Here is a 14,370-nt window from a genome sequence, read left to right as displayed (position 1 = left end):
TCAAATAAATATCCTTTAATAAAGAAAAAAGGAATCATTTTTAAGCACCAAAACTGTGAGTATGATGTTACATTGCATGTACAAGAAGGTGAGCTCAGTACTTGGTGTACAGGTTTAAACTTCTGAGTCACGATACTAAAAACATGAAATACACAGCAATAAACTTGCATGGCAGGGAAACTGCACTAAAGAAAAAGAGAGCAAAAGGCATACAGTTACAGTTTTTTTAGTTTTTAGGTATTGCTGGAAATGTTTGCTTAGTTTACCTTTTTTTATTTTAGGAGATACTTGTTGCCTAATACTTCATAGCCTTGAGCATTTTTAGGTATAGCAAATCTGCAGAGTTGTTTACAATAAAATACGCATTTAGTATGTCTTCTTTGAATACAACGGTGTTAAAGGACTTCCTTACTGCCAAGCACTAGTGTTCAATTCTGCCAGTAATATTGCACAAAGCTAGTGAATGGCAAACTGGTTTTGATTATTTCTCATTTATTCAACAGGTTTTAAAAGAAGAAGTTAACATCATTAACCTTTACTGATGTCATTCATGCGAGACAATCTGCAGTCATCTGAATTCCTTTAATCTCATGATGATGTATCTGTAAATACGTAAGACTAAATCCAACACATACAGCAAGCACAGTAACACACTGGAAGATGTTGAGTGAGTGTCCCTGATCCCCAACACCTGTTCCGCAACTCAGAAATCAAAAGTGCTCCTGAAAGGATCTGAAAGTCAAAGCCACCTAAGGCAGAACAGTACGGAACAGGTAACAATCTCTGCAGTGACAGCGCTGCAGAGTTAGGGCTGCACTCACAAAAGGCAATCGTCCCTCTGACTCTTTCCAAATGCTGGTTAACAGCTTCAGATACTGGCTTTAAATAATACTCTACAGTCATCTTGAATTCAGCAGAGTAAAATTCATTGCCTGGTCATTTCCACGTTAGAGGTACATCAGGGTATTCACATTTGAATGGAAAGACCTTTTCTGTCAAATGCTGAAGCTCGGGGCCACAGAAGGTGGACCTCCATCACCATAAAGTCCATAAATGTCACAGTCAGAGCTGGGTTTGGGTTAACAGTTAAACTGAATGGGAAGTGCAAAGAAACGTATATACAACAGCCCAGAAATACACCGGCATGCCCACCCACCCTCAGCCCTGCTAAAAATCCTAATTTTAAGTACATGTATTAGGCAGCAATTAAATATAAACTCATTTTATAGGAAAATTTTAAATTACAGTATATTTATAGGTTAAAAACAGCCACTGCTGGGCTTCTTACAGCACTGGCAGCAGTGTGTCAATGTGCTTACTACACTGAAGAGCAATTTGCAGTCAAGTCTGGAACGACCTCCTGTCTGTCAGCCCCGCAGCACTACAATCGCAGTGCGCTCTCCCAGTAAGGTGCTCCGTTTGCTCCTTAGCAATAAGCTTTGCTTGTTCTTAACGTTAATTCTGTAGTGCTAAACATAACAGTATACTGTCCATGCTTATGGAATCATTACCAGAAATATACACAGGTAAGTTAATTACATAAGCATTAAAATGAAAATAAAATCTGATTACACATGTGAAGAAAATTGATTTACAAATTACACCCTTGAAGTTCAGTGCAACAAACAAGTGAGGGGAACATTGACCAATGACAGTTTCTGCTTCCTCCTCTCAGTAAGTTGCATTTCAACAACACATCTGTCATTACTTAATATTAGACATTACAGAATATAGTGCTTATATATCAAAATGATTCTTTACAAATAACATAGTGAAGTTGAGTTCTATCCCCAATGCAGCCACAAAAAAACCACAATATATAATAACACTAAGTTATTTTACAGATGCCTGGTTTAGGACGCAGACTGTCAGATTTTTTTAGAAAACCTTAGAAGTGATGCTTAAGCAAGGTAACTACAACGTGAAAAGAAAGTGAACGCACTAAGAATATTGGTCGTTTTTAAGGGATCTGGGACCTCTGTGAATGAGAGGATGAAATTCACGTTGATGCAGATGCAGTTTCTGATGAAAGGCTTCCTGTTTGTCCGATGTTTTGGTTACCTACAAGTTTCGTTTTTCATTTCTTGTTCTCACTCATAGATGCTTCAGTCCTTAGATAAGCATTTGCACAATAAACATACCTCCAACTCCTTACCACGATGGATCAGTCATACCATTTAAAACAATGTTAACCACAACCATGAAAGCAAGTTCCTAAAGATGGAAAAAGCATGAGAGTTGACAGACTGCTTAAGATAAACAAGCAACAGATGGATGCAATCACCACAGTGAAGTCCAGCCAGAAAGCAAAAACATCAGTGATACGTAGAAAGGCCTTTTTCATGGAGGTTCTCTTTCCTTGCACACGTCTAAATGATTTTCCTGTAGTGATGCTTGCCATGGTTTCTCAAGGACCAACACATTCGTTAGAGCTTCTATCAGCTATGAAAGAGCCAAATCTGCAGGATTGTCAGAAGTTCTGTAAGGTTCTTGTGACCACGCTCTCCCTGTTTGCTGCTCCCACCCCCACTGCAAACTGTCAAGTTGCAGAGAAGGATGGAAGACTGATGCATTAGTTTGCACACTACGTAAGCACAATTTCTGTATCACAGTAGGGATGTGAAATTGTGACATCTAGTGACTTGTTTAAGATTAAAACCTAGGATTTGGTGGTTTTCTGTTTTTTGGTTTACTTCTTTTCAGCAGTATGTGAAGGAAAATGCCATTTTCATTCCATCTGGAAGATGGCCGTTCTGAACTGATATAAGCTGCTATGCTCAGCACAACAACTACTCTTTGTGTGCACATAAAACACTTGCTCCCATGAGAAATCCATTTCTATAAACTAAGCTATTACAGGAAACCCAAGATTTCAACTAAATATAAACCAGATTAAGGACAGTAATTTTTCTCAATCATGCACACATTCAAGGCAAAGTTGACAGACCACATGGCAAATAAATCTGAAATCTGCAGTAAAGCACTGAGCTACCTATATTTATCACAACACAACCATAAACCGTAGACACAAACACTGTGCAAAGGGACCACTGCACCTATATTTTAGAATTATATTTTCTCTTGACCTCAAATTTTGCTAGAGTCCCATAAGCATACTGTAAGGAATGAAAATGTAAGCTGGAAAATAGCAAAACCCGACATAGTTGCTCAATCACCACTATTTATACAGCGCTAAGATTCAGATGAACTGTATAACCTGAATTACCATTCTGCAACAAATTCTGCTTTGTGCTGTGGTCAAAAATTTGATTAACTCAGTTTCAAAGTGCAGTGTGACTGGAAGTGATGATAAACGCAGAGCAAAAATGCACCACTCACAGTACAGGCCACGTCTAATGATTAACTTTGAAATCACTGTTATTGTTGCATGAGCACAGTGTTTGCTTACAACCACATCATTAACTGAATTCAGAAAAGCAATTTAAGGAAAATACGCCTTGCAGCTTTAGGTTCTTGGAAAGTCAGTATCAAGTGTGCCATAGAACTGATCTCAGGAGAGAAGCATATAATCTGACCACTAATACATGCAGCAAAAATCAACACACTCTGAAATTACGCTACTCATGGGTGCTTTAAGAATGGATGTTCACTTACTGTAAATAAGGCAACAAGGTTAAGAAAATGCCTGTCGATAGCAAGGGTACTGTGACATCCTTCTGAGATGTCCAATTGAGTTTTAATTTCAGGACAGCCAAAGCAGAACAGCTGAATGGTCTGACCTCTGAGGTTCCTGCACATAACCTGTTACTAAGGAGTGTGCTTCTGTTCCTATTTACAAAAGTAAATAGGAACACATGCAATCTCCTGTCAGGAACAGTGACACAGTACGTGTTCTGTTGTATGACAGCAGCAAAGCATAACTCCACTCTAAAAAAAACACTATCCCCATAATACTTGGTTATTTTACAAGAGGAATGGTGAATGGGACGTACTACACAAGGACACAGAGCGCAGACTTTCAACGCAGAGTAAGTCACATCGATAAACATAAAATGCTGGTGAGAATTTAGCTTCCTTAACATTTTAACAGGATGAATGTAATATCACATGGAGCTTCTGGATGTTCCAAGACTCTCTCTCTCCTGATACCTCTTACCCTAGTGACACACGTTCTCAGTGCAGCCGTCTGCAGCCATCAGCCACAAAGCTTAGGACTAATTCTAAGCATTCACTGCAGAGGAAGTTGTAACTTTTTTCCTTTTAAAACAAAAAGTCATTAACAAAAGGAAACCTTTTTTTTTTTTTTTTCAGCCAGCAGGCCTTTGGGTATAAAATACAAATACTTCTGCAGCCATTGAAGGGAATAACTAAAACAAAAAGCAAGAGAAACATATTTTCAAAACTGAAGTGTCAATTACGCTTAAGTGCTTTGATCTTTTTAAAAGAAGGCTGCAAACAGTATTCAAATAAAACCTTTAAAACCAAACAAAAATAATTTTAAGTATGAAATTACAAAATATTGCTTCTTACAACAAATGATAAAGTATACTTGGTTAAACACAGCTGAATATTATTTTAAAAAAGCATGAAAATGTCTATGTTAGAAAAGTTTAAGATTACAAATGATCTTCTAAAAAGGTGCTGCCAGTATGTCTTGCTATAAATGCACCTTGCTGGAAACACATTCTTAAATATGTACTGAAGTCAGCTCCTATTTCTCATTATGCTGTAGTCACTTGCTGTTTTTCATACTGACAAACACTTCTTCAAACTAAGAAGAAAAAAGTAATAGTTGCACATTACTGAATTTCAGCTACTGCAGTGCAACACGGAATTCTGCTCTTTCTGTAACATCACTGCTAGCTTTCCTGCGAGGACCTACTTAGTTGGTTTTCAAGCAGATGATATATTCAGTGCTGTGAAGGGTAGATTTTATATCTGTTCTGTTGTTTCAGCCAGATCACTAGTTCCTTTAACAGCAAGTATTCTCCCAGCTCAAAATGCTCTCTCCACTTAACTGGCCACACACTACTAACACAGATATGAAAAGTGCTGAAGAGTCAGGCATTCTTGATTATATAAAATGCATGTCAAAACAACTTAACTTTCTACTCAAACCAAAATTTTTAGAACAATTAATGAAAAAAGTGACCTGAAAAATTTACATTTCAAGCCATTTTTTCCAGATGCTGAATCATTTGCCCAAAGAAACACTATTTCTTTGTGAAAGAAAGCCGCCTGTGGAACTGATGGTCAAAATTGCTGGCTCTGAATTTTCAAAATGAAGAGGAAAAGTGATCTTCAACTGGGATTTCTTGTCTCACTTCAGGGGCTGTATATCACCTGTTCGGGAAAAAAAAAAAGGAACATCTGAAAAGCTAAAGAGCTTTACAAGTCTTCTTATCAACACATTAGGCAAGTCCAACATGCAAATCTGGTATGTGTCTAGAAAAAGCCCCGATTCTCTGTTCCCAGGGCAACATTGCTCCCAAGCTAATGATACCTTAACACACAGTATAACAAAGTCTCCTTTTCCTTCTGGTATTTTTGCATTGAACACCGATCTGAGCTTGGAGAAGCCCTGGACTAAAAGGCTGTAGAGAACAGATGACTTCTTCATCCAGTTACTCTGTCCATCATTCCCAGAAACCCACACTTTGCAACTGCTTACAGTACTCTGAATGTAGTATGGCCACCTGTGTACTATAAAAGCTTGGGATACTTCTGATAAATAAAAATCTTGTTCTGTTTTTTCCCCACAGAGAATCCATTGCATCTTTACGCTGCTTGTTCAGCTGTACCTCAGATACATGGAATGCCTCAGCATTACTGTATGTGGCTTAGAGTGAGGTGTGAAAGACACTGCTCTTAAAAAAAGGGAATCACAGTTTTAGACAGAATTTAACTCACACAGTACCTAATACAAGATATGGCTACGTCTCCCGCAGAAATTAATTATGATTGTCTTCAAACGTCAGTAATTAAGAAAACTGGTGTACAATAATATTTTTTCATCTACTATGCATATTCTAAGACACTTTTTGGCATCTGATAAACATATAGATTTAGCTTCTATTCTTAAGGCAAATAATCACATTACATTTAGTCTATAAGGATGCATGCATACTAAGCAAAATTTGAAATGCAGCTGACAAAATTCTTTTGTAAAACTGTTTTGAATCTAATATTCCTATGCAACTGGTTTTGGATATGCAGATCTTACAGATAAAAATCAGTATATCAATTCTTTTTTAATAAAGCATAGTATCAAACTGATATCAATAGTAACTTATGGTAGTAAAAACAAAATACTATTCTTCGAGTTCTTTTTCTTCTCTACTACACTTCTGTAACCAGGCTATATGTTCAAGCACTCACCTATGGAAAAAGTATTTATTCTGCTGAATTTCAACATGACTTTGTTTCAGTCTTTCTGTTCTAGCAGATTATTTCACATATTTTGATAGCATGGGCCAGTTTTTAATTTCTGCTCTGTTAGCAAGTTTGCACAACCATTCTTCAATGAAATCTAAGTCTCATCTCATGAGAAAAGGATTGTTTTCTTAATAGAGTAAGACACTAGTAAGAGAAAGCAAGTTCTGGATGGGTGAAAAACTCCAAGTAGTACACAACTCACAACTCCAACACTGCACCCTGCTTTAGGTTCAACTGATTTCACAGGATCTCAATGTTTGTCTGAAGTGCATCCTTAAAATGGGAAATGGCCACAGCTGCAAACTGACAGGATACTTCAGTTCAGTACTGCTTTAAAAGGTGACGTGAATTGGTGCACTACAGGTACTGCATAGCAGCGATTTTCAATCAACACTCTGAAATGCATCTAGAGGGCTGTAAAAGGTAACAAGAAAAATGTTGATTTATATAGTACAACAATGTACTTGTAAGACTTCTGTAAGGATGCAGTTCCAATGGAAAGTGTTTAGGGAGTCCAGCAATTGGATTAAGAACATTCAAAGTCACTTCTGGATGCATACATGTATAAATCCAGAAGCGACTTCAAATATGTGTGTGTGTGTGTGTGTGTGTGTGTGTGTGTATATATAAATACTCTTTAGTGTTAAATAATACTCTTGCTAAATGATCTGGGAAACGAAGAAAATAACTGCACTGAGAAAATCAAGCCAATTCCAAAGCAAGCCTTTTCTTACACCTATGACTTGCTTTCTAATGGTCTGTGAGAGTTTTCAGAATGCAAAATAATATGAATGAACTTTCAGTTTCAGCAAGAGTTTATTATACTTGTCCATAGAATCACAAAATGGCCCAGGTTGGAAGGGATCTCAAGGATCATGAATCTCCAACCCCCTGCCACATGCAGGGCCACCAACCTCCATACCTAATACTTGACCAGGCTGCCCAGGGCCCCATCCAATCTGGCCTTGAACACCTCCAGGGATGGAGCATCCACAACATCTCTGGTCAGCCTGTGTCAGTACCTCACCATTCTCATAGCAAAGAACTTCTCCCTGACATCTTCCATGGGGAAATAAATGCAAAATTTACTTTCCTTTCTAAAAGGAAGTGCAGTTCAGCAGGTGATGCACTACACCACCAACACACTTTAAACAGCTGTAGCACTTTACTGTAGCTGAAGAGTGACAACTGACAAAAACTAACCAGCATAGAACTGCTTGATGGAAAGCATCAAAAAAGGTTATCCTGCTAGCTGTGTTGCAAGGATAAGAAACATTTACCTACTCCTGAAATAGCCTTTGATTTTTAAACAGATTTATAATTTTTGTTCAGAGGTTGTCATCTCTCTTCTCTCCAGATTCTAAATAATCACAATTAAATTTAGGGGAACCTTTTATTCAGACTGTCTCTGTTCAGACAGCTCAACCACATGTCAGTAACAGAAAGGAACCACCACAGAAGACCAGTGTTGTATGCTGCTGTTGTAATAAAAAAAATAAGACTAATACAGCCTTAATTTTAGAATCTAATGCCAATCCCTGTTTAGTTCTATCTAACTTCATCTGTTGAAGCCTAACATAAGTACTATCAGGCACTGTAGCTTCATATTAAGTAAGTTCACGGGATTTCTGTAAGGAGCAGAAGTATAAATTGTATTTTTTATGTGTGTGTATATTTACTGCTTATAGTCTAGAAATTCAGAGTGTTCACAGATTGAAACCAAGCTATCAAAGAGTCACACAGAGTAGCCAATGAGATTTCAGTGTGCTCAGCAGTCAAATCTATGATCCTTGACTTGGAGCTATTCAGTTGGAAGTGGTAGATCCTACATTTTTTACAAGGCCAGAAGTAATTAGAAAATAATAATAGCATATGTCCAAGAGTGATTGTGCTGCTTTTGCTTTGCTACTTAAAAGTTGCAAACACTCCCTTCAAATTTCCTAAATGAAACAAGGATTTTTATAGCATCTGTCCTGTCACTATTCAGCAAAAGTATTAGAACAATAATAGACTAAGATGTTGTCTTAAAAAACTTTTACTTAATAGAAACCCTAATTTGCTTAAAAAAGTCAGTGATACTAAATTTCTGTGTGCATATTTTATCACACTGGACATCATACAGTTTAGTCACTTTCATACTACGTATCCTACAACGCATGACCTGAGGCTTAGCAGCTGTTGTTATAAAAAAGTGTTGAAGAGATATGTGTGTATTTTAAATTGATTTAATTACACGTTAATTTTCCCAGTCTGTGCAAGGCAAACTCTCCTCTTCATCCTCTGATTCAGGTGATGCTTCTTTAATTCGTCGTAACGCTTCATGGATGCTCCTTGTCAGAGGGTCAGTATCAGGCAGAATTGTAAAGGATTCTCTCAACACATCTTTCTGCACTTTCTTCAGTTTCACCCCTTTCCTGATCTGCGCCAGGATGTTATTGCTATCATCTTCATCAGGAAAAGGAGGGAGACTTCTCTGCTCCACTTTTCTTAAGTGAAAGCTCCCACGCTTCAAAGAAGCCAGCACTTCATCCATCGGGGAACTCACTGCAGTAAAATCAAAATACCTTCAGTACCATTTTTACTAAATTTATTCAGTGGCTATTTACATTTCCTACACAATCAAAAGCAGCCACATGCAATTAAAGTAATAATCTGACAGTATAAGTATAAAGGAGATTGCAGTTTCAATTTCATCATTCTGCAGCTCTATTTTTGTATTAGCTTCCAAATTTATCTTTTCTGTTACTAGATCAAAACTAGATTATACTAGTTTATACTAGTTTATACTAGTTTATAACTTCTGAAATGAACAAATTTCGTAATAGGTAAGTAGAAAAATTTATTGAAGATGGCTTCCTATTACAAGTCAGGAAAATCAAAATATCTGCATTGAGTAAGACATAATGAAAGTGCGCATTACTCTGTATTTCTTGACTTGGAAACTTATGTAGTGAACAGGTACTGGACTGTTCAGCAACAGGGATGCACACACAGAGGAGAATCTACATTTTCTGCGCCTACATTCTGTGGCCAGTTTTACCTACTGTGTAAGTACTAATGCATACAAGTGAGGGAAGCAGTACAGCCACAGGGTGCATTTCCCTCCTCCTTTGGATCAAGAAATGTACAAGCACCTAGTTGCAACGTGCCTGTACAAATTACTTTCCTTCATAATTAAGAGTATACACTTTATCACACATCCTTTCTTTACAATCAATCTGAAGCTAATTCTTTGCAGAAATAAAAATTGGGCTTTGGCTCTTTTAAGAGCTACAAGTAGGTAGGACTTCTATGTAGAGAACGTGATACAATAAACAGTACAAACTAGTTAGCAAACATTAGCACATATCAATCAACAGATGAACATCCAGCTCTAACTCTTTTCTTTCTAAAACCTCCATTGTATTTACGAGTGGACCTTGCCCAGATCACTAATGGCTCAACTGGAAAATATGTGAGGAAAAGACAGAAGATAAAGGATTGCATATTTGAAGGAGAAAGCAAAGACTGTTAGGCACTCATCTGTTGTAGGCTGACGTCACTGAAGCTGCACAGAGATTTGGAACATCTTTCTTTTGAAATCCACAGAGTAGCAGGTAGTGTACAGCTGCTAACATTCATGACACTCTTAAAGAGTATTTGATTTTCTATTTGTCATTTTATGATGTATATCAAGTTGCACTTACAATATATGTTTTATACGAATGGAAACAAAGCAGTATTAGAAAACATATGAAAATGGAGCATCAGTATTTATAATGAACTTAAGACACTATACTTATGACTAGACTCATAACAGCTTAAGAATCTGTAACTATTCAGCTGTTTCAAGATAATTCAATCCGTTAAGGAGCACTAAAGAGAAACACTCTTGTTTCTGCCTGATAGGCACAAACAGCTCAAATTCTATATGCATGAGGAAAATCGTCAACTGAGGGATGTTTCCTGCAGTTGTAACTGACATACCCAAATAGAATTCTAATGAAAAGTCATGTTACAGTACTGCAAATCAAGGCCCACCTCAGGTACTGTTCCTCAATAACATTCAGTACAACAGTTCAGTGCTTTTGAAAATTCTATATCCAATTTTCATAAAAAGACCCCACTCTAATATAGCACATTTTATTTAAAAATTGTTCTGTTCAAATGTGGCTGCCACCTCCCCATTTTTTATATGATATAAAGATAAAAGTAGATAGCAATTACTCAGTGAAGTTGTAACAAATCCACCAACTCAGCCCTGAGTCTTACTTACTTACTTACCAATGAAGTTTCTAATGAAGTCATATGCTTGGTTGATTTATTATAAATTTAATTCTCAACTGTAGTTAAATGTGTATATTCTTACTCGGCTCTCAAGATGATTTAAGGAATTGTGGATTTTTCTATGAAAATTTCAAGAAACCTTGAAGAAAACATTCTCAAGGTTTCCTATGTCCCAAGACAATACTTGTTTTATTAGATCTTAAAATCTGTCAAATTCTGTTTTGAAAAAAAACAAAAAACAAAAAACCCCACAACATTGCACCCCCAGGTGAAGCTAGCTGCAAGCAAGAAAAGAAAGGATTCTTTAAGGCAACTTCTAGCTACATTTCTAGCTGATTTGATATAGTGTATCAGATAATCAGTTTCACAAGTTGTTTTCTGTTTAATTCAACATACATGTAATATGCTGTCATAAGGATCCTACAATTTGTTTGCCAACAGTTGCCAACATTCTTCAAGTCATTAATGATTATACCTAAATCACAGCACAGACTTCCCTATATATTCCTCTGCTCAGTACAGCAGAGGAAAGGATGTACACTGCAGTTAAATGCAGAAGAATGCAAACGTTACCTCTCCTTCTCTGTAAACCCTCAAGATCACCTGTCTTCTTAAGCTTCTTCTTGGCACTGACTAGTTGACTGCTGTCAAACAGATATGCTGCTGGGACACTGGAAGAGTGCTGGACTCCCTTCTCTTCACTCTGGCGTTTGACAAAGCTGCCGCTTTTCTCGAAGGATTTGGTGGTATCTTCCTTGGAGGGCAGAGGTGGAGGTGGAGGCAGAGGTGGTGGAGGCAAAGGGGGTGGAAGTGGTACTACACTAACAGTCTCTGTTTGTAGCTCAGTATTGGTGAGTGGAGCAGGACTAACTTGAGGCAATTCAGACGTAACACTGCTGGGAGGTAACGAGATATCCTGAAGTTGTTCCGAGCTCGTGGATTCCTGCACTTGCAAAGGCTGAACTGCATTTTCCAATTCCACCTCTTCACTTTTCTCTTGGATTTGTATGGTTGCTGGCAAAGATTGAGGCTGATCTACAGAGGGCGCTGAGCTGGCTGCACATTTTCTTCTTGCATGAGCCAGTCGTAGTCTGGTTGATTTAAGTATTACTTGGCCAGGGTACCGCTGGAGTATAAAAGTTAATTACAGTTAGGTAAGTATATATAAAAGACTATTTTAGATACTGAATGCTTGTCATTAGAGCTCACTTTTCCAGTAGAAATTCAACTAAATTAACCAGTAGAATTCAACTATTGTTTTCATTCATTTTGCTCTACACATAAAACCAAAGCAAATACCTTTATGCACATATAATCCATTTTTCTAATTTCAATTCTTAGTTAAGCCATAAATTATACACGACTGGTCTAGGGATACACAAGTTAGAATCAGGATTTCACTAAGTACATTCAGAAGTGTTTTTTTCTGAAAATTGATAATTCCTTCTTGCTTCTCTTCCCTGAAGCTGGTTAAAGCTCTCCCCACAAAAAAGTCCTCTCCAGCCTAAAACACTGACTTCAGATGTGAATCACACCATTCAAAAAGTTACCTTTCATAGATGTCAAACATTCTGAAAATTTCCACTGTTTTTAAATTTAGTTCTTGAATTTATTTTCTCAATATGTCTTTTCAAATTTGATTCATCCATGGACATTTTTACACAAAAGTAAAAACTGATTCTGAAAGCAAGGTATAAAATATTTTTCAAAAATCGTGACATTGTGTCAGGTCATTATGAAGTGCTGGTTAACATAAGTAAATTTGCTTTAATTTACAGAATGCATATTATCAAAAAGCCTTACAAAAAACAAGGATATCAAGAGCGTACTGCAGAGGAAGACAGTTTTCCAATAACTTTCTCATGTCTATTTTTATAGTCTACCAATTAATACAATCTTCATTTTAATGCATCTTAATCCCTCTCCTTGTTCTCTACCTTTTATGCAATCTTCTATTGATTACATGACACTAACATTGTAACGGAAAGGGACAGGTATTGACAGATGTTCTGAAGTCAGTGGTGGTGAAGCTTTATCAGATGGCAATGCTCCTTGCAGGAAATACCATTTGGATTATATTTCTAAGAAAGTCTGTTAAATGTCTTGCCACAATGTGTAGATGTACAACAGAAGCTTATTATGGCACTGATAACATAACAGTGAGAGAGATTTGCTACTACAAGTGCCATAATTCATGATAAATTTTCCAAAGAGTAATTAATTACACAGTAGAAGAAATTAACAAATAGTATAGAAATAGTATAGTCTGGTCTGGGGAGGAGTGAAAATTCCTTTTGACAAAAAGAAAAATGAAAAAAAAAAAGCATAAAAGTTGAACAAGTCTTCTGTTACCTGCTTAAATGTGCGAAGTCTGTCCAGTGTTTTCTGTCGTTCCTGACTAACCCAGGAGCTCTTTTTTTCCTCTTCATCTTGTAGCTGATCTCGCTTCTAAGAACAAACATGGAAAACATAAATGTTACATCTAAAGCTATGTTTAACCATATGTTAAATCATATGTTTTAATATCTTTAATCATATGTTTTAATCATAAAAATACTGCATTTAAATAACTCTAATAACTGTAATGAATTATTTAATGTTCTATTTTTCAAATAAACATATTTGAGAATTTCAAAACTTTGCTATCCCCTCAAATAATAGAGCAGATTTCCTATTTTGTAACTGTGACAAAATGAAAGGCTTGGTAAAAAGGTTTCAGTGTGGAACTGGAACACTGGGACCGGAAGTTTTTGCCTTGAAAGATTAGATAAAAAGCATATTTAACAAGAATATTAAACTAAAGTTTTGGATTTTATTATCTTGAAGTGACATATTTAATCTAGCTTGACTTTCTATAATCTTTTTTAAAAAAAGGTTTGAAGCTCTTTCTCACAGCTAAGACAGTAATATTTTTTTGTTGCTTGGGAATCTTAGAAGAAACACACATTTGGATCCCTTTCTATTAACTAGTTAACCACTTTCTTTCAGTTATTTATTCTTTGAAACAAAACACTGCAGTCAAATTTATTCAAAATTGGTACTCAGTATCAAACGGCAAAAGTCACTCGTTGGTGTAAGTACAGAAGAAGAAGAATATGTCACAGAACAAATGGCTACAAAGAAAAACCTCATAAGCAATAATGGCAGCCTTAATTCTTAAAAGACTTAATGCATCAAACATAACAAAAAAAAAAGCTGATAAATATTGTTAAAAGTTAAGGTTATCGCCTTCATGAACTTTTATCCTTATTCAATCAACAAAAAAGCAGAGTCAGACTAGCTGCCACTTTCATTATTTAGCTAGTTGTCCTTTCCAAGAACCAGCTCCTGTATTTTCTAATGAGATATGTATTGGTAGATGCATTGGAGAGGAGAACATGCATAGAAAATTGTTAAAACAGGAGACAGAAAAAGAAGAAAGCAATAAAAGAAAATAATTGAGTAAGGTGGAAAAGAAATTACAAGAGTACAAAGAGAAGATTATAGCAAGAAGAAAGTACAGTTCTACCACCACACCTATGTTTTAAATATCCAGAGAGTGTGTTTGTGTCTGCATAAAAACCTATTTTGCAACAATAGTGGATATTTCTCAGTCAGGTTAGGGCATGTCTTTATAATCTAAGTTAGCAAATCCATGAAATAAATAATAAAAAAGCCCTTAGTATTTAACAGACAAGAAAATCACAGAATCATGGAACCTGTTGAGTT

The 14,370-nt window shown here is 36.4% G+C and overlaps 1 protein-coding gene across 1 annotated transcript in view; it reads right to left on the bottom strand.

The window, feature by feature from the left end:
- JMY (junction mediating and regulatory protein, p53 cofactor) overlaps window positions 1–14,370 on the bottom strand; it is a 65,840-nt gene continuing 51,470 nt past the window's right edge. The window contains exons 9-12 of the mRNA XM_042825994.1: window positions 13,015–13,110; window positions 11,236–11,788; window positions 8,630–8,940; window positions 1–5,304 (exon numbers count right to left, since the gene is read on the bottom strand). Of these exons, the coding sequence (XP_042681928.1) occupies window positions 8,633–8,940; window positions 11,236–11,788; window positions 13,015–13,110 (957 nt within the window). The 3' untranslated portion in view covers window positions 1–5,304; window positions 8,630–8,632. The remainder of the gene's footprint in view (window positions 5,305–8,629; window positions 8,941–11,235; window positions 11,789–13,014; window positions 13,111–14,370) is intronic.

The sequence above is a fragment of the Centrocercus urophasianus genome, unplaced genomic scaffold (genome assembly GCF_019232065.1).
Source record: "Centrocercus urophasianus isolate 14NV4802_14NV808 unplaced genomic scaffold, USGS_Curo_1.0 seq_25, whole genome shotgun sequence".
Taxonomy (NCBI): domain Eukaryota; kingdom Metazoa; phylum Chordata; class Aves; order Galliformes; family Phasianidae; genus Centrocercus; species Centrocercus urophasianus.
Note: the sequence above shows the minus strand (reverse complement) of the source record. Positions and strands in the feature narration are given on the sequence as shown.